Source organism: Lethenteron reissneri, chromosome 12 (genome assembly GCF_015708825.2).
Source record: "Lethenteron reissneri isolate LAM-NWPU_2019-01 chromosome 12, ASM1570882v1, whole genome shotgun sequence".
Lineage (NCBI taxonomy): Eukaryota > Metazoa > Chordata > Hyperoartia > Petromyzontiformes > Petromyzontidae > Lethenteron > Lethenteron reissneri.
Window position 1 is genome coordinate 10,553,311 of NC_083790.1, and position 21,645 is coordinate 10,574,955.

At 54.0% G+C, this 21,645-nt stretch overlaps 1 protein-coding gene across 1 annotated transcript in view; it reads right to left on the bottom strand.

Annotated features, from left to right (window-relative positions):
- Positions 1-21,645, bottom strand: part of LOC133341883 (hemicentin-1-like) — a 254,826-nt gene that overhangs the window by 76,083 nt on the left and 157,098 nt on the right. The window contains 17 exon segments of the mRNA XM_061550695.1: positions 130-275; positions 748-861; positions 1,945-2,118; positions 3,898-4,125; positions 4,707-4,793; positions 5,820-5,933; positions 6,438-6,599; positions 8,162-8,506; positions 8,826-8,987; positions 10,360-10,482; positions 13,006-13,102; positions 14,354-14,529; positions 14,971-15,094; positions 15,535-15,689; positions 16,645-16,839; positions 18,123-18,224; positions 19,702-19,825. Coding sequence (XP_061406679.1) covers positions 130-275; positions 748-861; positions 1,945-2,118; positions 3,898-4,125; positions 4,707-4,793; positions 5,820-5,933; positions 6,438-6,599; positions 8,162-8,506; positions 8,826-8,987; positions 10,360-10,482; positions 13,006-13,102; positions 14,354-14,529; positions 14,971-15,094; positions 15,535-15,689; positions 16,645-16,839; positions 18,123-18,224; positions 19,702-19,825 — 2,628 coding nt within the window.

Here is a 21,645-nt window from a genome sequence, read left to right on the forward strand (position 1 = left end):
CTCGCTCACCTCGCCACTCCCTCCCTCTCTCTCACGCTCACCTGGCCACTCTCTCTCTCTCGCTCGCTAACCTCGCCGCTCCCTCTCTCTCGCTCACCTCGCCGCTCCCTCTCTCTCTCGCTCACTCACCTGGCCGTCCTTGTACCAGCGCAGCACGGCCACCGGCACCGCCGTCGCCTCGCACTCCAGCGTCAGGGAGTTGTTCACCTTGAGCTTGATCTCCTTGGGGCTGAGACCCACCCCCGGGTTGTCATCTTTATAGATGGAGGGCGGGACTGGAAAACATGGGGGCAATCCTCGATGAGATGTACGTATTAAACCGTGCTCATTGGAGGTGCGGGGAAAGGACAAGAAACTAAACACAAAAAGCAGTTCTAAAGAAATTAGTTTGTCAATCTAGATGATTTGAAGGAGCATATCTCCATTGGCTTCCTAATATCGGAAGGGACAGCGTTCCAGACGGCCACATATCTCCATTGGCTTCCTAATATCGGAAGGGAGAGCCTTCCAGACGGCCACAGAAGCGCATCTGAAAACGCGCGATGAAGTGGCCATCTTTGTTCGATTGTTAACCAAAAGCTGCTGCTGCTGCGTGGATCACTGGAGTTCACTAATCTTATCTAGTCACTAGTCTAATCTAGTGTATAGTCTTATCTAGAGTAACTAATCCTATCTAGTCACTAATATTATCTCGAGTCATCATCACTGACTGTCCCGCTGCGCCGCGCTGGCACCCGCCGCACTCACTGTAGACCTTGACCTCGTAGTTCTTCAGAGTCTCCCCGGCTTCGTTGGTGGCGACGCAGGTGTAGCGGCCCGCATCCTCTGCGCCGGCATTCAGAATCTGCAGCGTCCTCCCCCCTGCGGAGATGCAGAAGAGTTACGCGGAGCCTCGTATCGACATCGCTCAAAACGATCGTCGGCGTCGTCGTGGGGAATATAAGCAACCAAAGTTGATAACAGCCCCGAATGTGCTGATGAGAGCCTGCGTGTCGAAACCGTTCCAGAGTTTGCTTTTAGTGAATTAAATGCCGCTGAAACGATTCACTCCCAGAAAGCTGTGGGGCCGGTGGGTTTTGCAAAGAATAGTTTTAATCTTTACGTGGACAGACAGATACATGAAGGAGATGAATTGTCTGATGTAGACCCAGCATTGCTGCATCCAGCTGGGATGATAAATATGCATATTTCAGGGGGTGGCAAGAGGAGTGGGTTTTGTGCCTAGGCTCTATGTGCCTTTGGCACGGACCAATTGAACCCTCCTCCCAAGAGACCCAATACATCGTCTCATTTGTAGTCATCTACTCCCATCCGGCTGCAGCTTCGCGTTTTGTCTATAACTCTCCTGCCGTCTCGCCAGTTCACGAATGGAATGCCGAGGTGACGGTGGAGAATGGTGGCGCTGGCTATCATGGTCATACTGGTGATGATGGTCATTGTGCTGACGGTGGTTCTGTTTGTGATGATGATGATAATGTTTCTGTTGGTACTAAATCTATATTTACGCGATAATTTTTCATAGCATACTCCTCCCAGTTGCTTCCAATTGTTTGAAACTGTTTATGCACTTAATCGGTGGTGGAACTAATGCTGTCAATATGTGCAACTGTAAACACGTGCCGACAGTGCTGCTGATGGACAGACACGCTCGTCATGATGTTGCTTGTGGGCACCGAGGTCGTGCTGCTGCTGCCACACATGCGCACCCCCGTTAAGCGCGGTTGGCTACGTACGGTGGTGTGAAGGAAGTTCAACATTCATGCATTCGCACGCACGCACTAGCACGCACGTGCACGCACACACGCACTAGCACGCACGCACTAACACGCACGCACTAGCATGTACGCACGCACGCACTAGCATGCACACACGCACGTGCACGCACTAGCACGCACTAGCACGCACGCGCACGCACGTGCACGCAGCCGCGAGCTGTCGTCTCACCGGGCAGGATGCGCACGTTGCTGTTGGCCTGCACGGGCAAGCCGTCCTTGAGCCAGGTGAGCATGGGCGCCGGGTAGGCCTGAGCCTCGCACACCAGGGTCGTGGGGCTGTTGAGGATCACCGTGACGTCCTGAGGCCCCGCATCGGGCCCGGCTCCCGGGATCGTCGGCGTCACTTGGCCGAGCGAGGCGGGAAGGGCGTGGGAGGGAGATGGGGGATGGGTCAGGTTATGGAGGCGATAACAGGTGGATAGGCCCATGAGAAGGACAAATTGCAAATGCGGAAAACACCCACTGCGCAGAAACCTTGCCCACTGATTATACACCCGGCCTATTTACTCTTTTTCTCTGTTCAGATTTAATATAATGGTCACAATTAGACGATAAAATCTTGACTTAAAGCTTTCGTGACTGCAGGAATTCATGTTCTTGGGACTTTCAGTAAAGCCACGTAGATCAGTCAAATAATAAAAAATAAAAAATTAAATAATATCACGACGTTTCGATCGCAACACAAGCAATCAGTCATCAGGTGAGAAATATCGCGGGAGAGCTGCTTGAGAATATGAATTCGCCGATTGTTAACAACCTTCTGCATGCATTTACGTAGTATCTATATCAGTTGACCTTCTTTCGCACCGTGCGTAGCCAACCATGGTAATCAGAGGTGTGGGAGAAGGACAACAAACGAAACACAAAAATCAGTTCAAGTAATGACTTTGCAATCTAGATTTAAAAGTGCATAGCTCCAGTGGCTTCCTAATAAAGGAAGAATGTTGCTTAGAATCTGCTTTGCATTCTAAAGGCTCCTTACATATAATTGAGCAATGTATCCTGACACCAACCTCCTGAATGATTTTATAATTCTTCATTCTCTGTAGACTCCCTTTCTACTACAGTGGGACACGTAGCGCATCACTAATCTCTTGGATAATTTTAGAAATTAAAGACTCATTGCACATCAGCGAATATGACATCATTTGCACACTCTGCGAGTAATTTTGGTGTATACCAGCACTAATCCAAACATCCTCATTGTATCCAATATATATGTTTAAACAATCACGAATGGAATTGTATCTCAATGCAGGGAACCTCCTGAACATAGTGAAATGTCAGCATGATTATTTACAAACTCAATTTCACCTGAAGACAGCCAGTCAGCCAAAATATCCACAGCAAAACCCCCGTAATGATTTTTCGTTAACTTTGTACTAATTGTGAAATTGTACATTAAAAAAGTAAATGTGGACTCTATTGAAAATTACTTACCTGGATCTCAGTGAGGTGTCTGTAGGAGGCATTGATTTATTTACGTGTGATGTTTAATGTAATTTCCTCAAATGCAGAGGTGCGCCAGATTTATTCTGAGCAACGTTTCCTCCCACATGCAGAAATATGAAGGACAAAAATGTATCGACCAATTATCTTCAGTAAGGACCCCTCTTAAAAATAGTTATTGAGACTCACTGAAGCCGACGTTGGTAAAGAAAAAAATGCATTTGTGTATGGATATGATGCCAAATTATTCATACATAATTACATGATTACAATCTGGGTGGCAATGTATGTAAATATGTTGAACTTCTTTCGCAACCGTACGTCGGCAGCATGCTCCACTGCCAGTCAGAAATGTGCGCATTCAAATTCCGGACAGGGTGAAACACTGACCATCAACCCTTTTGGGTTCATATAAAAAAAAGCCACTTTATTGGGTTGTCAACAGCGGTCGTCAGATGGAGAGTCTGGCCCCCCACCAAGAAGAACGTGGAAATCCCACCTCTGGTTTGTAAGAGACGCAGCTCGCACGACGAACGAGCAGAGAGACGCAGCTCGCACGACGAACGAGCAGACACTCTGATTACAAAGCGCCTCTCGCTGCATCCACCCTGGCGGTATGGTGAAACTCTGACTTGTTGCCCAGCGAGTGGGTGTCACACCATAGAGCTAGTACCCAGGACGTTGAGGTTGTAGTTCTTGGTCCGGGCCCCGGCCTCGTTGGAGGCCATGCACGTGTAGCGGCCGGTGTCGCCCACGCGCGCATCCGTGATCTGCAGGAAGCGGCCGCTGGAGACGATCGTGCGTCGTCCCTCCTTCTCCTCGCCCTCGCCGTCCTCCTCTGCGTCTCCCTCCAGCAGGGGCTGCCCATCCTTAAGCCAACGCACGGTTGGTGTTGGGTTACCTGCACGCGCAAACGACAAAGATCCCCCCCTCTTGTAGCCTTTAACAGACCGATGGGGCAAGTGCTGTTGGCGAGTACCCATGAAGGCCGGCACGACACACAAGAGGAAGGGTGGCCAGTGCCACGTCCAGCCACCTTTGTATTCCCAGTGCTGATATTTACACACCGCACCAGATACTCATTAAGGCTGAGTCGACCTAGGGGTGGCCCAGGAGAAGTTCAGATATTTGTCACCGATCTTGACCGTGAGCGAGAATCAAACCCAGCTCGCCGGGTTCGCAGCGCAACGCGCTAAGCACGACACTGCCGCTTCCTGCACACAAAGAGACACAGGTGTTTTGTGAAACGGTTCCGCGCGTCACTTCCCATGGCCTGGCGGAGCACCAGTGGTCCACGGGCGCCGACGTTGGGGAACCAGCGGTTACGAGGCTGCTGCAAAAAGGGGCCCAAAATCCCCGCAATTGCAGAGAGCTTCCAAACTCGACAGTACATCCCGTTTGTTGCGTGGAGCGCAATTGGGGATAAATAGTTGTGAAAACAATTGACGTTAATAGGCTGCGTAAAATTTCGAGGCTGCTCACCTTCTACCTCGCAGGTCAGTGTGACCTTGTGACCTTTCTTGACTTTCACGTCCTCCACCACTTCGTTGTCCTTGATGGTTGGTGGAACTAAAGAGAGGGGGCGGGGGGGGGGGGAATATTAAACCCAACGAGTGCAAATTATCGATCACTCGTTGGCCTCGTCTGCATTACTTTTCAATCGAGCACGCAATATTATTTAAAAATATATATTTGATGGTAAACAAAAACAATCGCAGCAATTGCTGTTTAATGTTATTTTTATGGCAGTTGTTTTTTTCTCACCATCTCTAATCAAACGTTGTTCTTCCAAATTCTCCATCTTAATTTAGTCACACTTTAATTCTGGTCGTTTCAGGTTTCAAGAGGCTGGCCACCACCATAGGAATTGTGGAATTTGCAGACGGCTGAGTGGCTCCTGGGTTAGTGCTGTGACATGGCACTACTGAGTACCTGGGTTAGAATACAGGTAGACACCGGTGATTAATCCTTGTTTTCAAATGCAGTGAGTTGGTGGTTTTAGCCCAGCCATAAATGACAGGACAGCAAGCCTCAAATTAAAATGTTTAACTTAATATTCCCACGTTTCAACTTCTGAAATATAATTTTTTTTTCAAATTAACCTGACAAACAACCCTGTCTCTATAAGCAGGGCACATGGGAAAGCCGTTTGAAGCCTGCTCGGAAAGCTTTTCTGTGATATCACCTTCTGTGGGTCACAGAAGGTGATATCACAGAAGGTGATATCCTTCTGGGAGTGAATCGTTTGCAGAACTACCTCTGAGATCCCTTCTGGTGACCTCTGCTGCACGTAACTTATTGTGATGCTGCACGAGCACGAATAACAAAAAAACTTCATTAAATTTGTCGATAACACTGTGTGACTTCAAAAGTGAAAGATATGTAGCAGGCAACTCTACAGGCGATTTGCACATTTAAACAACAAAATAAAAGACACGATGCTTGGAAGGTGAGCCATAGGCAAAAACATCGCCAATTATACATTTATCTCGTTAAGGCCACGCAGCGTTCTTGACGAACGTCATGAGTTTTCCCGCGATCGGTTCTGCACGGGACCACGGATCGTCTCGACGTGTGTTTGGTGGCGGCACTAACGCAGTACGTCCAGCAGGAAGTCTTTGCTGGCCTCCCCTGCGCTGTTGCTCGCGATGCAGGTGTACCGCCCGGCCAGCCCAGCGTGCGCGTGCATCACCCGCAGCATGCGTCCGCCTGCGGAGCGGTCGGGGCGTACGGGGGACGAGGGTCAAAGGGGCAAAGGGTCGCGCCGGGTTCAGCTACTATTTCGCGAAGGCGTGACTGGCGGTTAAAGGATTTCAGTGATTGCGAACGAAAATTGCACGTTTAGACTCAGTACACGTAAAATACAAATTAGTCTTACTATGCCATATAAATAACCAGGATAAAGACTTCACTGGGTTTCTGATGTCTGACCGATTCTTTAATTGCCACGTATTAATGTCTGCAAAGTGCAGCAGATTAGGCCAGGTGGGCACTGGCGACACAGTGCGCGTGACTCTTAATCGAAAAGTTGTGATTTCAAATCCTGGCATAGGGTCCCAACTCATATTTGTATTATTAGTGGGAGCCTCAGTACCTGATGAAGTTATTCTACACGTACGTCATCGGAACAGGAAAGAGTTAACGTTTACAGTGACGAATGGCAGTTAAACTGAGCGGGCGGGGCGCTCCCCAGTTGAGTGTTTCGCTTGGTACCAGAGAGCACTCTGACGTCGCTGCCCGGAGGAATGGGCTTGCGGTTGAAGAGCCAGGAGATGGACGGAGGGGGGATGCCCGACACCTCACACGTCATGGCCACGGGGCTCCCCAGCACCACGCTCACATTCTCCGCCTCGCCGTCCCCGATCGACGGTGGCACTGAAATTCAAGGGCGCCACGGTGGCGAGATGTTAACTGCTTCGCCTGGTATACAAGAGATCGTGAGTTCGATCCTGACCCTGACGCCTGTATATTTGGAGTTTGCACGTTCTTCCCGTGGTCACGTGGATTTTTCTCCGGGTCCTCTGGTTTCTCCCTCTGCATTTCGAAATGTGTGTATGGAGTATTTGGCAGCAAAAAAAAACTCCACATGATAAGCCACTTTCATTGAGCTATCAAATGTGGCCAGGCACGATTCTGAAAAAGAGCTACATAGCTCAGTGGGCCTTACTTGTTAAGATAAACATAGTTATAGCTAAAACAACTAAACGAACCGGTGAGGTAATGTTTCCCGTGTTGTGCACTGTTAATGGGAGTTGAGGGGAATGGCAGCGCATGAGCTGTCACAAGTCTGGAGCGACCTCAACCCATCCCCACTACACCCACTCCCCAAAACTCAGCCACCAGTGTATGTATGTTGAACTTCTCTTGCACCGTACATAGCCAACCGTTCTCATCGAAGGTGTGGGGGAAAGACAACAAATTAAACACAAAAAGCAGTTCTAAAGAAATACAGTTTGCCAATCTAGATGATTTAAAAATGCATAGCTCCAGTGGCTTCTTAATATCGGAAGGAAGAGCGTTCCAGATGGCCGCAGAAGCGCATCTGAAAGTATGTGATCCGGTGACCGTTTTTGTTCGATGGTTAGTCAAAAGCTGCTGCGAGGATGACTGGAGTTTGCGTGAATGACACCAGGGTTCGTGTGATGGAATGGAAGTTGAACCCCAGGGGAATGGCAGTGCATGACCTGTCACAGGTCAGGGGCCAACTCAACCTATTCCAAAGAGTATCAACCTATTCCCCCACACCCAATCCTCCAACCCAGCCACCATGGTAATCCCTATGTAGATTGGGCACGTGTTAAAGCAGCATGCAGATAACATAACAACAACAACGCTCTAATACATCCAGGAGTGTTTTACACAAGTGACTCCAATGGCAAGAACCACAGATGTTGGTGGATTGAAAGTGCGAGCCACCACAGTTAGGTATGATTGATTGATAAATAATTCACTTGTTAGGGATGTAATGGTTCACCTCTCACCCCTCAGGCCCCAGCTCTTGCCCTGGCAGTTTGATAAATTGTTGCGATGCATTCAAGAATGGATTCTCTTACGTCACATTTTTTTTTATATCGCTTCTAATCTTATTGTCTCAATTCAGTTCCCTCCAATAGCCTCAATTGCAATATAATCTGCGCGACTGAAACATCGATTCTTACACCTGAAATCCGACATGTGCATTAAGAATCAATATTAATCGGTGATTAAATTAAAACGTCCACACAGAGGAAGAGAAAAATAAATAATACATATATATTTATTTTAAATCCATACAGGGAGGTCAGCGGCCTTTACCAATTCTACTGCCCAACTGTTGACCCCCTTGCAGCTACGCAGCTTTGTTCGTCACACCCGGCGCACAATCCCTGCCACCTCTGCACGATGCGCCGCCCCCACGCCCGCACGCCCCTACGTGGTCCCCCTCCTCCCGGCCTCACCGTGCACGTTGAGGTCGAACTTGCGGTCGGCCTGTCCGGCCACATTGACGGCGATGCAGGTGTAGCGCCCCGTGTCGCCCACCTGGGCGCCGTGGATCTGCAGGGTGCGGCCGTCGTTGAGAACGACGGGGCCCCCGGCCACCCCCTTGGCTATCGCCGCCGGGGCTGCCACCCCCGTTCCCGCGCCGCCCCTGCGGGCAGCGGCCGGGATGGGGCGGCCGTCCTTGAGCCAGCTGACGGCCGGACGGGGCAGGCCCTCGACGCGGCACTCGAGGGTCACGTCGCCCCCACGCGACACCGTCACCTCCGTGGGACGCCCGCTGCTCTGCTGAATGCTCGGGCGCACTGCGGGGCGGCGTGCGGGGACGGAGAGGGGGGCGCGCACGCGTGTGATCGCGAGGGGTGGCGAGGTGGCGGCTCGTGCGCTCTCGTTGGGTGCACAACACCTTCAGGCAACAATAAAAAAAAATCTGAATCTTTTATCATTAATCAGAATCCTGGAGGAATCCGATGAGCTATGAAGCTCTTTTTTCACAGTTGTCCAGTAGCGGTTCGCTGGTCAAGAGTTTTCCTTTTGTCAACTCTGCCAAAATACGGTGCATGGTAGTATGGTCTTGTACCAGCGCTGGGAATACAAAAGGCTCGCGAATCGCTCAGGGCTCACCGTACACCTGGAGAGAGAAGTCCCTCATGCTGGTGCCGGCCACGTTGGAGGCCACGCACGTGTAGGAGGCGGCGTCCGACGGCCTGGCGCTGCCGATCTGGAGGAGCCGCCCTCCAGACAGAACCCTCACACGGCCCTCCTGGTCACCCTCCAGGGGTTTACCTGGGGCGGATGGATAGAGACAGACGAAAACAAAAATGTATATTGAAACAGAGACTAAGATGAACTTACACATCGTATGAATCATCATCATCATCACGATCCATGGGCAGGTAGCTCCGTAGGTGTCCACTGCACATTTCGTCATTTGTTTCCACTTTCCTCTGTCTTGTGCCAATATGCTCAAGTAGTGGCCACATCTTTCTGGCACCGATCTGTTGTGTCGTCGTCCAGCCATTCTCTCTGAGGTCTTCCTCTCTTTCCGGTTCCTTCCATTTTTTCCAATCAGCACACTTTTAATTTTCCTGTTGTTGTCCATCCTAGGGAATCTCACAAATCGGATTGATCAAGCAACGCTTGCCTGCAATGCACAAGATTACAAATCGTACTCTGTGAAGAAATTGAGAGACACAAACAGAGATGAAAACTGGCATCAAGAAAACATCAGAGAGATAAAACGCTACAGACAGAACGATGATAAAGCAACAATAAACAGATGGGATGAAATAAAATATAGACCAAGGTGGACCTAAAAGAGGCAAAGAGAGGCAGATGCAATTACATTTGGAGAGGCAGATAAGGAGACAGAGGGACAAAAACAAACCAAACATAAAGAGCCAGACATGTTACCACGTCCACCGTGAAAAAATATAAGATTTTTTTTCGGTCCAGGTATGGCCCAGTTGCGTTCGTGGATCAGCATCATGGCCTGCATCTGTGACACCAAACCCTCGTGAGCCACGAGGCTCCATGGGCTCGGCTCCTGCTCGTTGGCGAGCGGTCCTTGAGTGTTGAGTTTATGTTATTTGTCACACAGATGATGGCTTTAATTAGCCGGTTGCCCGGCTATTTTATAAGGGAGAATTCGTGGTGCGTGAGCACAGCAACAACGAAACAAAGACAAACACATCAACATTGCAGAGAACGAGTACAGAGTACTTAAGGGATATTGCTCAACAATGGTCCAGGAATCACGTCCCAAGGCACAGAGACTTCCCCACGGGATTCCCACGAGTGTGGCGGCGGGTGGCAAAAGGGCGCCACAGCGGCGAGATGTTAACTACCTCCCCTGCTATACAGGAGGTCGTGGTTTCGATCCCGACCCTGACGCCTCCCTGACGCCTGTATATTTGGAGTTTGTGTGTCTCTCTCCCCGTGGTTGCGTGAATTTTTCTCGGGGTTCTCCGGTGTTTCCCTCCACATGTATAATCAACGTGCGTTGAAAGTGTTTGGCTGCTGATATAAATTTCAACATGATAAGCCACGTCGTTGAGCTATCCTTTGTGGCCAGGTCGCTTCTGAAAAAGAACTACATAGCTCAACGGGCCACCCCTGGTATATTAATAAAAATGTTGCAGTTCCCGCGCTCGCTCACCGTTCTTTTTCCAAGAGAGTGCGGGCGGAGGGATGCCCGTCGACTCGCACACCAGGCTCATCATGTTGCCCTCGATGACGTTCAGCTGGCTGGGCTCCCCGGCGCCACGCACGCTCGGGGGAACTGAAGAGCGCCGAGCACAGGGGACAACACACGCAGAGCAGCCGCACGCACGCACGGTGAGCCTCAGCGCGTGTACGCGAGCGAGAGCGTGTCAGAGCGATCGACCGAGAGGGCGTGAGAGCGAGCGAGCACGTGCCTGCCAGGGCGGCCATCATCGTTATGTCCGTATGTCTCGAGTTGTCAACCTCTTTCCCGTTGCGAGACGTCTGCAAGTTGCATTGTGGGTCCCCGTTCACCGCCAAATCTCTGAACGCGCATAGCGGTGCCAAACTGTGCCACACGCCCTCCCGCATGGCCTTTTAAAGTACTTCCGATTCGTTCCGATGACGTACGTGGAAAAGGGTTATGAATGAGAGCGAGGTCTCACCTGCTTAGGCCGCTGTGTGTGTGCATTCGTGCTACTTGAGGGTCACGCCCAGCGGTAAATGTGCGTTCCACTTTTGAGTGGGGCCCAGGGTGAGTGGGGCGCGGGGTGAGTGGGGCGCGGGGTGAGTGGGGCGCGGGGTGAGTGGGGCGCGGGGTGAGTGGGGCGCGGGGGTGAGGTGGGCGTCGGGGGGGTGAGTGGGGGGGCGGGGTGGGTGGGGGCGCGGGGGGTGAGTGGGGCGCGGGTGAGTGGGGCGCGGGTGAGTGGGGCGCGGGGTGAGTGGGGCCCGGGTGAGTGGGGCGCGGGGTGAGTGGGGCGCGGGTGAGTGGGGCCGGGGTGAGTGGGGCGCGGGGTGAGTGGGCGCGGGTAGTGGGGCGCGGTGTGAGTGGGGCGCGGGGTGAGTGGGGCGCGGGGTGAGTGGGGCGCGGGGTGAGTGGTGGCGCGGGGTGAGTGGGCGCGGGGTGAGTGGGGCGCGGGGGGGTGAGTGGGGCGCGGGGTGAGTGGGGCGCGGGGTGAGTGGGCGCGGGGGTGAGTGGGGCCCGGGGTGAGTGGGGCGCGGGGTGAGTGGGGCGCGGGGTGAGTGGGGCGCGGGGTGAGTGGGGCGCGGGGTGAGTGGGGCGCGGGGTGAGTGGGGGCTCGGGGTGAGTGGGGCGCGGGGTGAGTGGGGCCGGGGTGAGTGGGGCGCGGGTGAGTGGGGCGCGGGGTGAGTGGGGCGCGGGGTGAGTGGGGCCCGGGGTGAGTGGGGCGACGGGGTGAGTGGGGCGCGGGGTGAGTGGGGCCGGGGTGAGTGGGGCGCGGGTGGGGGCGGGGGTGAGTGGGGCGCGGGGTGAGTGGGGCCGGGGTGAGTGGGGCGCGGGGAGTGGGGCCGGGGTGAGTGGGGCGCGGGTGAGTGGGGCGCGGGGTGAGTGGGGCGCGGGTGAGTGGGGCCGGGTGAGTGGGGCGCGGGGTGAGTGGGGCGCGGGGTGAGTGGGGCGCGGGTGAGTGGGGCGCGGGTGAGTGGGGCGCGGGGTGAGTGGGGCGCGGGGTGAGTGGGGCGCGGGGTGAGTGGGGCCCGGGGTGAGTGGGGCGCGGGGTGAGTGGGGCGGGGGGTGAGTGGGGCGCGGGTGAGTGGGGCGCGGGGTGAGTGGGGCCCGGGGTTGGGGCCCGGGGTGAGTGGGGCGCGGGGTGAGTGGGGCGGGAGGTGAGTGGGGCGCGGGTGAGTGGGGCCCGGGTGAGTGGGGCGGGGTGAGTGGGGCGCGGGGTGAGTGGGCGCGGGGTGAGTGGGGCCCGGGGTGAGTGGGGCGCGGGTGAGTGGGGCGCGGGGTGAGTGGGGCACGGGGTGAGTGGGGCGCGGGGTGAGTGGGGCGCGGGGTGAGTGGGGCAGCGGGGTGAGTGGGGCGCGGGGTGAGTGGGGCGCGGGGAGTGGGGCGCGGGGTGAGTGGGCGCGAGGGTGAGCTGGGGCGCGGGGTGAGTGGGGCGCGGGGTGAGTGGGGCGCGGGGTGAGTGGGGCGCGGGGTGAGTGGGCGCGTGGCGCGGGTGAGTGGGGCGCGGGGTGAGTGGGGCGCGGGGTGAGTGGGGGCGCGGGGTGCGTGGGGGCGCGGGGTGAGTGGGGCGCGGGGTGAGTGGGGCCCGGGGTGAGTGGGGCGCGAGGTGAGTGGTGCGCGGGGTGAGTGGGGCGCGGGGTGAGTGGGGCGCGGGGTAAGTGGGGCGCGGGGTGCGTGGGGCGCGGGGTGAGTGGGGCGTGGGGGAGTGGGGCCCGGGGTGAGTGGGGCGCGAGGTGAGTGGGGCGCGGGGTGAGTGGGGCCCGGGGGTGAGTGGGCGCGGGGTGAGTGGTGCCCGGGGTGAGTGGGGCGCGGGGTGAGTGGGGCCCGGGGTGAGTGGGGCGCGAGGTGAGTGGGGCCCGGGGTGAGTGGGGCCCGGGGTGAGTGGGGCGGGAGGTGAGTGGGGCGCGGGGTGAGTGGGGCCCGGGGTGAGTGGGGCGCGGGGTGAGCGGGGCGCGGGGTGAGTGGGGCGCGGGGTGAGTGGGGCACGGGGTGAGTGGGGCGCGGGGTGAGCGGGGCGCGGGGTGAGTGGGGCGCGGGGTGAGTGGGGCACGGGGTGAGTGGGGCGCGGGGTGAGTGGGGCGCGGGGTGAGTGGGGCCCGGGGTGAGTGGGGCGCGGGGTGAGTGGGGCGCGCGCACCCCACACGTTGACGTTGTAGTTCTTCTCCGTCTTGCCGGCCACGTTGGTTGCCTCGCACGTGTAGCGCCCCGTGTCCATCACCTGCGCGCTGTCGATCTGCCCGGGGGGAGCGGACGGAACGGGGGATGAGCGACGCGCGACTGAGGATTCCCCGACGGCCGACGTTGATTTTCATTTTTTTACTCCGTGCGCATGCTTACCCCGTGAATCCTCCCTTGAAGGTTCAACGAATGCCTCGCCGAGTCTCAAGACTCGATTGCATGAGCGACCTGCCAAGTTTTTGCCATGAGGGGGCAATTTCGCTTTGCACAATCCCAATTTCGTAATTTGCAGGTAGTTATTTTATTAGTCGGGATGTTTTGGCCAACACCAGTTACTTCGTGTGGTATTTTTGTTTCTGTTTATCTCTAGGAGGAAACAGGAGCCGGATGAAGCCGGTTTGCAGAACAGAGTGAGGACATAGAAACTGCGTGCAGAAGGCGCCAGAGTCGGGAATCGAACCCAGGCCCTTCCTGCTCGGAGGTTCAAAGCGTCAGCACTGCGTCCACCCAACCGCCGAAGCTCATAGTTTTTTATTTGTGCACAATTGTGATGGGTGGCAACGGTCGATGGTGGAACGGTCAGTGGGGGTCTGAAGTGGCAGGGTTCATGCCGTGTTAATAGAAATTTGACCGAGAACCCGAGATTCATAGAGGGGGTGCTGAGAGTTTAACAGAGACACACCGTGAAATGTCTCCGGAGCTAACGTTAATGCCGGAGTGCGTTGAGTCAACGCGCCGGTGACGTGCCGCAATTGTTGTGCATCACAGATTCACCCGAGGGTCGTGCTGCTGGTCACATGTCACGTGCCTCTCACCTGGTGTCCTCTTCAACTCTTCACGCTCGGTTTATGTTTCAACTGCAGTGCTCTCTAGAATTTGCTGTGTACCATTCACAATCCATGTCTATGCAAACTATCAATTTTTTGTAAATATTTTACCTGGAAAAGCCCACTGAGCGATGTGGCTTTTTTTCAGAAGCGACCTGGTCACACGATAGCTCAACGAAGTGGCTTATCCCGTGGAAATGTATTGCAACCAAATACTCAAAACGCATGTTGATTCTAAACGTGAAGGGAAAAACTGGAGATCTCGGAGAAAAATCCACACGACTACGGAGAGAACACGCAAAACTCCAAATATACAGCAGGTGTCAGGGTCAGGATCGAACCCACGACCTCCTGTGTACCAGGCGAGGCAGTTAACATCTCGCAGGCGAGTGGCACGCCTTGGGTGTGCCGCGCTCCACGCCTTCCCATTTGCGGCGAGCAGCACCCGGTGCCATTCCCCGTTCGTGCGCGGGGCTCACCTGCACCGTGCTGCCGTCCTCGGACACGGTGAGGCCGGGCTTCTTGAGCAGGGGCCGCCCGTCCTTGAGCCACGTGAGCGTGGGCGGCGGGATGGCGTTGCTGCGGCACTCCATGCGCACCGGCTGGTTCAGCACCACCGACACGTTCTGCTCCTCGCCCATGATGTTGGGCGGCACTGGGGCGGCAGGGGCGAAAACAAAAGCGGGTTTAGCTAACGAGGTGAAGGAGCGCACGGATTAGCGCAGGCGAGGAAAGCCGGGACGAATGGTCGGTGCTGACGTTACCTCCGTGTGGGTGGCTGTCTCGGAGTGGGTGTCTGTGTCTGGGAGTGGGTGTCTGTGTCTGGGTGTGGGTGTCTGTGTCTGAGCGATGCTCACAAGAATGAGCAGAGCACTGGGCGGCTAAAGCACAGCAAGTTGGCATAGTAGTGGGCACAGGTGGTACAATGGCCAGTAATCTCAGTCGGTCAACCCATGGCACCTGGGTCTGTCCGGTGACCTCCTGCCAGCGGGTGTTCAACACTTCACGCGGCCTTAAAGTGCAACTGGCCTGGCACCATCGTCGTGGTGATGTCATCAGCACTTAGTGGCGAATGGCGGTTGTTGTTGTATCGCACCGTAGATTCGCAGATCGACGTCTCTCTGTTCCTCGCCGGCAGCGTTGATCGCCACACATGTGTAGCGGCCGGTGTCCGATATCTGAGCACTGGACAAGGCCAGGGTCCTCCCTCCTGACAGGATCTGTTCCATTGGCAACATCATCATCATAATCGTCAACACTGTCCTCATCATCATCCACATCAATGCTATGATCATCACCGCCACTTTCATCACCATCATCATCATCATCTCTGCCATCGGAAATGATGATGATGATGTCCTGTGTCTAACCCCGAATAAAGAATTTCAGATGATATATATTTCCAGCCAGATGGAAATTATGTTATATCATCATCAGTCATGCTCAATCCACTGCTGGATGACAGCCTCTCCATTGCTGTCACCATTGCTCATGGTCTGTCAACGTGAACAACGCAAAAGAACACCTTGCACCCGCTCGCGTCGTACACGAGGTTACATAGGTAGGTTTACATCCCAATGAGTCGCGCTGCGGTTCCGCCAGAACACTGCCCGAGCGTGGAGATGACTGCCGGGGGGGGGGGGGGGGGGGGGGTGACCACCTGCATGCCGTTGGAGGTGAGCGGGGAGATGGGGCTCCCGTCCTTGAGCCAGGTGAGCGTGGGTGCAGGGATGCCCCTGGCTTCGCACTCCAGCCTCACGGGGTTGTTCACCACCACCGCCACCGTGTCCGTGCCTCCCGCGATGCTCGGGGGAACTGCGCAGTGCACAAAAACAGGGGGCGTGCGAGCGAACGAACTTACGAACGCTGTTCCCGGGAATTTACTTTGGCACCCGCTGTCCGTCTCTCGTTATTTTGCGGTGTGTGCAGTGCCAAGAACAGTGCTTCAATGTCACCTAATTGTCCTGAAGACAACATGCCTTTAAATACAGTAAGTCCTCCATTTAAGTTGGGCATGCATGCCTGGAAAACGCGACGTTAGGTGAAACGTCAATCGAAAACCTATTTTACTGTTGACTAAATGATATAAATTTCGGATACGTTCATTGGGGTAATTTTTTGGTAAAAATAATTCTGGAAAATATACATTTAATAAGTACCAAAAAAACTAAACATACCCCAACAAGATATCATATACCAAGTGTAAATATGATATAGATTGATGCGGTGATTATTGCATTTATAGGGTAGCACAGTATCCAGTATGGGGCGACATTGTAAAGACCGAGGCATGAGCGATCACGAGGGGGCGCCGTGGCGCAGTGCGTCGTCACGCATGCGGCCCAAACTACACCGAGATCTGAACAAACCTGGTCCGTATGTCCAGTTTCCTGTTCGGACCGAAAGTCGTAAGTTCAACTGCCGCGCAATAGAAGGCGGTGGTGGCATTAACATCTGTGGAACATGAAGAACTGGTGGCATCTACATCTGATGCGCAAACTCCAGCAAATTGCGCAATATCAGTTGGCGGTCGACGTTCTCAAAGGAATGGCGCTGACCCCGTGTCCGCCCTCCCTCCCCCCGTGATCCGCGGATCAAACAAATCACTGGAGGCGCCGGTATATGGCAGCGAGAGCAGTGAATGCAAATGCTGTGGCAAGGGGTCACACGTTTGGCGCAACGGTCCTAATCGCTGCACGTGAATTTTCATTGGACGCCTCCTCGCGGCGACGTCAGCGTTCGCCTGGACGAGGCCGCGTGCGCCACCCACCGTGGACCTGCAGGCTGTGCACGAGCTCGGCTCGGCCCGCCACGTTGGTGGCCAGGCAGGTGTAGCGGCCCGTGTCGGCCACCTGGGCGCTCTCCAGACGGAGCAAGCGGCCTCGGGACAGCAGCGCCACGCCTGGCGGGGGCGTCCCCTGCCCGGCGCCGGCGATGGCCCGCCCGTCCTTCTGCCACGACACCACTGTGTGGACAAACGCGTACGCAATGCTCGTGCAAGGACGACGATTGCCCACCCCACCCCCTCCCGTGTAGCCTTGAGCAGGCTGTTGGGGCAAGTGATGTCAACGAGCACCTATGAAACTAAACTAAAACTATGGTTTTTACCAGGTAAAACCCACTGAGCTATGTAGCTCTTTCCAAAAGCGACCTGGCCACATATGATAGCTCAACGAAGTGGCTTACCATGTGGAAAATGAAAGCAGCCAAACGCTCTATGAAGGCCAGCATAGCACACGAGGGGGTGGGTAGCCAGCACCATGCCCGGCAGCCTTTTCCTCCCCAGTGGTCATGTTTACACACATCGCACCAGGTCCTCATTTGACGCCGAGTCGATCTAGTGGAATCCCAGGAACGAATCAGATAATTGTCACTGGTGTTGAGCGGGAATTGAACTTGGGTGGCCAGGTTCGTAGCGTAGTGCACTAACAACTACACCACTGCTCACCACACATGCACACTACACTATCGCTTACACGCACAGACGCACACAGACACGGATTCAAATGCACATAAATGATAGATAGTAACTTGAAGTTATGGCCTTGTCGCAATGGGCAATATTTTCTCAATTGGCTTTAAAAAAATATTGAATTGAATGCCACTTGCTGAGCAAGAATTGCACTCAGAAATAGGTGAGAGCAGAGAAGCTTTTCACGTTAAAAGTCGAGTGAAGTAAAAGTGTCTACCTGCTCAAACGAGCGTGGGGCGAAGCTTGCCTCCAATGTATGAACGTAAGTTGAACTTCTTTCACACCGTATGTAGCCAACCGTGCAAATTTTTGGCTCCGAGCCAGTGTTGGAAAATCAAGTGGTACTAATTGATTGACCCGCCCCTGTCAAATGAAGAATATTAAATAGGCTCTGCTACTGGCTCTCGTGCCGCTACGTTGATGAGACAAGCAGAGACGGTGGCGAGATGTTAACTACCTCGCCTGGTATACAGGAGGTCGTGGGTTCGATCCTCACCCTGATGCCTGCTGTATATTTGGAGTTTGCATGTTCTCCCCGTGGTTGTGTGTATGTTTCTCCGGGTCCTCCGGTTTTTCCCTCCACATGTATCATCAACATCACACGCTTAGAGTATTTGTCTGCTATAAATTTGCACACGATGATAAGACACTTCGTTGAGCTATCATTTGTGGCCAGGTCTCTTCTGAAAAAGAGCCACATAGCTCAGTTGGCACAACCTGGTAAAATAAAAATAATAGTTTAGTTTTTAGCCTAGAGACAGGTGAAGATGACGCACCTGGAGTGGGGCTGCCGCTCGCCACGCATTCCATCTCCACTGGATTGTTCACGATCACAGTGGTGTTGTGGCGCACGCCGCTGCCCTCGATGCTCGGAGGCTCTGGGACGCAAACGCAAAAGATCCCCCGTGAAGCCCGACCGCGAAACGGACACCGGCAAAGGAAATGGAACAAAAAAGTCGAAAAGTGCACAAAAAAGTGTGTGGTAAGACGCGTGGTTGGGATTACATTGAGAGACAGAAGGGAAGCACGTGGCTCAGGGAGCAAACACATTCTATGAATCGTATTGACTGCTACGGAACGTCAGCATGGGCAGGACACAAGGTGGCACAGCTAGATCAGGGAACAAACATCATTGAAATCATAGTGACTCTCATGGGATGTCAGCTTGAGTATGACACCTTGCTATAAGACATGATGGCTGATGGACGAGACATATGATAGAATGGCAGCCCAAGGACATTAGACATCTGAAAGGATGACCATCGTAGAGATGGAAAAATAAGATCGGCAAATGTGCAGGGGTGAGATGGATCGTGGAATCGTGGGACGACATGAGGAGGACTTCATTCAGCAGTGAATGAGAACAGGGCTGATGATGAACTTGACGTACATGGCCAGGAATTTAACTTAGGCCTGTCGTTTAGATTAACCCAATAGGATAACCAAACGCACTCACAGCTCAAATTTTGCAAAGGGCAGCGCTTAGATGCTGTGGACATTCCACATTCCTATGGTAAAAAGATGTCTCTCCAAAAGGACAACCACTCTTGACCTCTCCCCACACAGTGGCACTTATTACATCAACCACGGAGGACTGATAGGCTGAGTCGACGCCCGACCAGGATTTGAACTTTGTGATTGCGAGTTGCACACTATTGTATTCACTTTCCAGTGTAGATATGTAGAGTATGGGATTTGGCAGTGCAGTGATTATTATTGCAGTGAATATTGGAATGCTGTGAATTCAAACCCTCATTGGAGGTCCACATTTTGGGATAAGTCAATACAGGTCTATGTATTTGAGTGACTGGTCCTTACCATAGGAATGTGGAATGTATACACTTGGTTTAGGGCTGCCAGTTGAGATGGGCATGATCCGATTGATCAATTAAATGTGGAGAGAGACTTGGACTTTTGTTTGCGAGTGTACAAACATATAAGCAGCCCTTATCACCACCTGTGCCCTTCCCCAATTCGCGTGTGTTGATGTCACCATGAGGCTAAAATATAGAGCTTACTTACACCTGTACCTCATTATATTTCCACTGTTTCCACAGGTTTTTTTTATTCGCGTGTATTTAATTGACGACCGCTAAACACCTCTTTGCCGTGCGATATTCCTTAAGGACCCACCGTGCTCGCTCTCTGCAACATTGAAGACTGTTTTGTCTTTGTTGCCGTCGCTGCTGCTGCTGTGCTCGGGCAGCAGATATCTCTTCTAAATTAACCCCTCACGACCGTGCCAACGACGGGACCATCGTCGGCGTCACAAACAAAACACGAAACTCAAAGCTCAAAACTCTCAGCGAAACCCCCCCACCTCGGGGGCTGGTGAGAGAGGGGGCCCCAACTTACCGTGAACGTGCAGGCGCACCGCTTGCTGCGCCTCCCCGGCCGCGCTGGTGGCCACGCAGGTGTAGCGGCCGGCGTCCTCGCGCGCGGCCCCGCTCACCTGCAGCATGCGCCCGCCGCCCTCCACCTGCGCAGCGCCGGCGGGGGGGGGGGAGGGGGGAGAGCAGCGCGGTTCGAGAAGGGACAACTCCACGCGCGGCTACGTCAAGAAGCGTAAACCGTCGTGACGCGCGGACTCCGGTCGTCCTGGCCGTCGAACAGAGACGGTCACCGCACCGTCGCGCGGCGCTTTCAGATGCGCTTTTGTGGCCGCCTGGAACGCTCTTCCCACCGATATGAGGGAAGCCACTGGGGCTGTGCACTTTTAATTCATCGACGTTGAAACCTCATTACTTTAGAACAGTTTTTTGTGTTTAGTTCAATTCTATATTAGTTTGTTCTCCTTTCCCCGGCACCTCCAATTAGCGCGGTGGTCTACGCACGGCACGGAAGACGTTCAATGAACGTACGCGGTTCGCACTCCGTGGCACGACACCCATCGTCACGGACGAGTGGCTCGTTGACCAAACCCACACACAAGAACCCCCGGGAGTATATCCCCTAACCCAGCAAAATGGTGTTCAGCCCTGAATCGCTACAGAAGAGGGCAACGGCAGATACGGTCATCTGCTTCGCCGCCGATGAACTGCTGGCCGTGCAACTGCTCTCGTCTCCAATTCACAGACAATGGGTCACGTACATCCAACAACCCCCCCCCCGCCCCGATTTAGAACTCACAACCTTCCCAATCCTCTAAACGCAGTGCTGCCCTGTTCAGAGTATCGCGTGATCCCGAGGTCTGTGAATCGGCTTTGCCAGGGGGGCAGTGCTGGACCATGCAATCCATGGTTTGACTTTGGTGACTTCAGCAGTCAGCATCGCCAACTTTTCTTCATTTTCCCGCGATGTTTAAATAAGATATCACCCACTGCTCAACTTTCCGCTCAATAATAGGCAACAGGGCAACGTGATACCACTGGTATGTCATTAAGATGTTTCACATTAACTCAAACTTCAAAAGAGAAACCGTATATGCACGGGTGTGTCTGCATGTGAGCACGTAGTGTGTCTATACAAAGAATATTTTTTTGTTCTGACACGAACCAGCACTTTAAATCAAACATGCAAGGAGCATCTGGCTCACACAAATTGCCTTTCCTTTTCTTCAAAATGACCGCCAAAAATGCAATCTATGCATTTTTTAAAAAAACAGTGTGTGCAGTTATTGCCATGAGTGGAAACACTACTCAACGTCACCGCGCGTTACATTCAAATTGCTACGAAAAATAACACCGCGCGGGTCATGGCAACGGAACAAGAGGGCGTTGCCGAATGCACAGGCCACGGTTAAAGTGGACGTTTGTAACTAACACCATTTCAGATCCGTTAACGATGGAATTTTGCTGTCGAGCTGTGAAAATCCCTCTGCTCGAGCACATTCGCCGGCTGTGTTCGCCATCGAGCACACGCGGACTCCTATCCGGCACTTTGGAAGTGGGGGTTGGTGCATCGTGCAGGGATCATTTTTGTTCTTGACACAGCTGATTGAAGGACAGCGACGTGCCTGCAGAAGGCGGCGGAGTATTGCTACCCTATCCGGGTGGACCTGGAAGGGCCACATTGAGTTGTGCGTGCGAAGCATCATCACTGTCTTTCAAAGACCTCTTCCATCCTAGCAGCAGCCTGGCCCCCAGTCACATGACCCAGTCACATGACCCACATTGCACCAATGAAGCTCGCAACCTCCTTCAGCACGTACTTCGCCAACAAGCTTGCCACCGTCGGCAAAACCACCAGGGCCCCCTCAAACTTTACCCAAACCCCTTTCACATCCCGGACCCCCCCTGCCCCCCCTTGACTCCGACGACTGCATCCATACATCCCCGTACACGTCCATGCTGCCAAAGG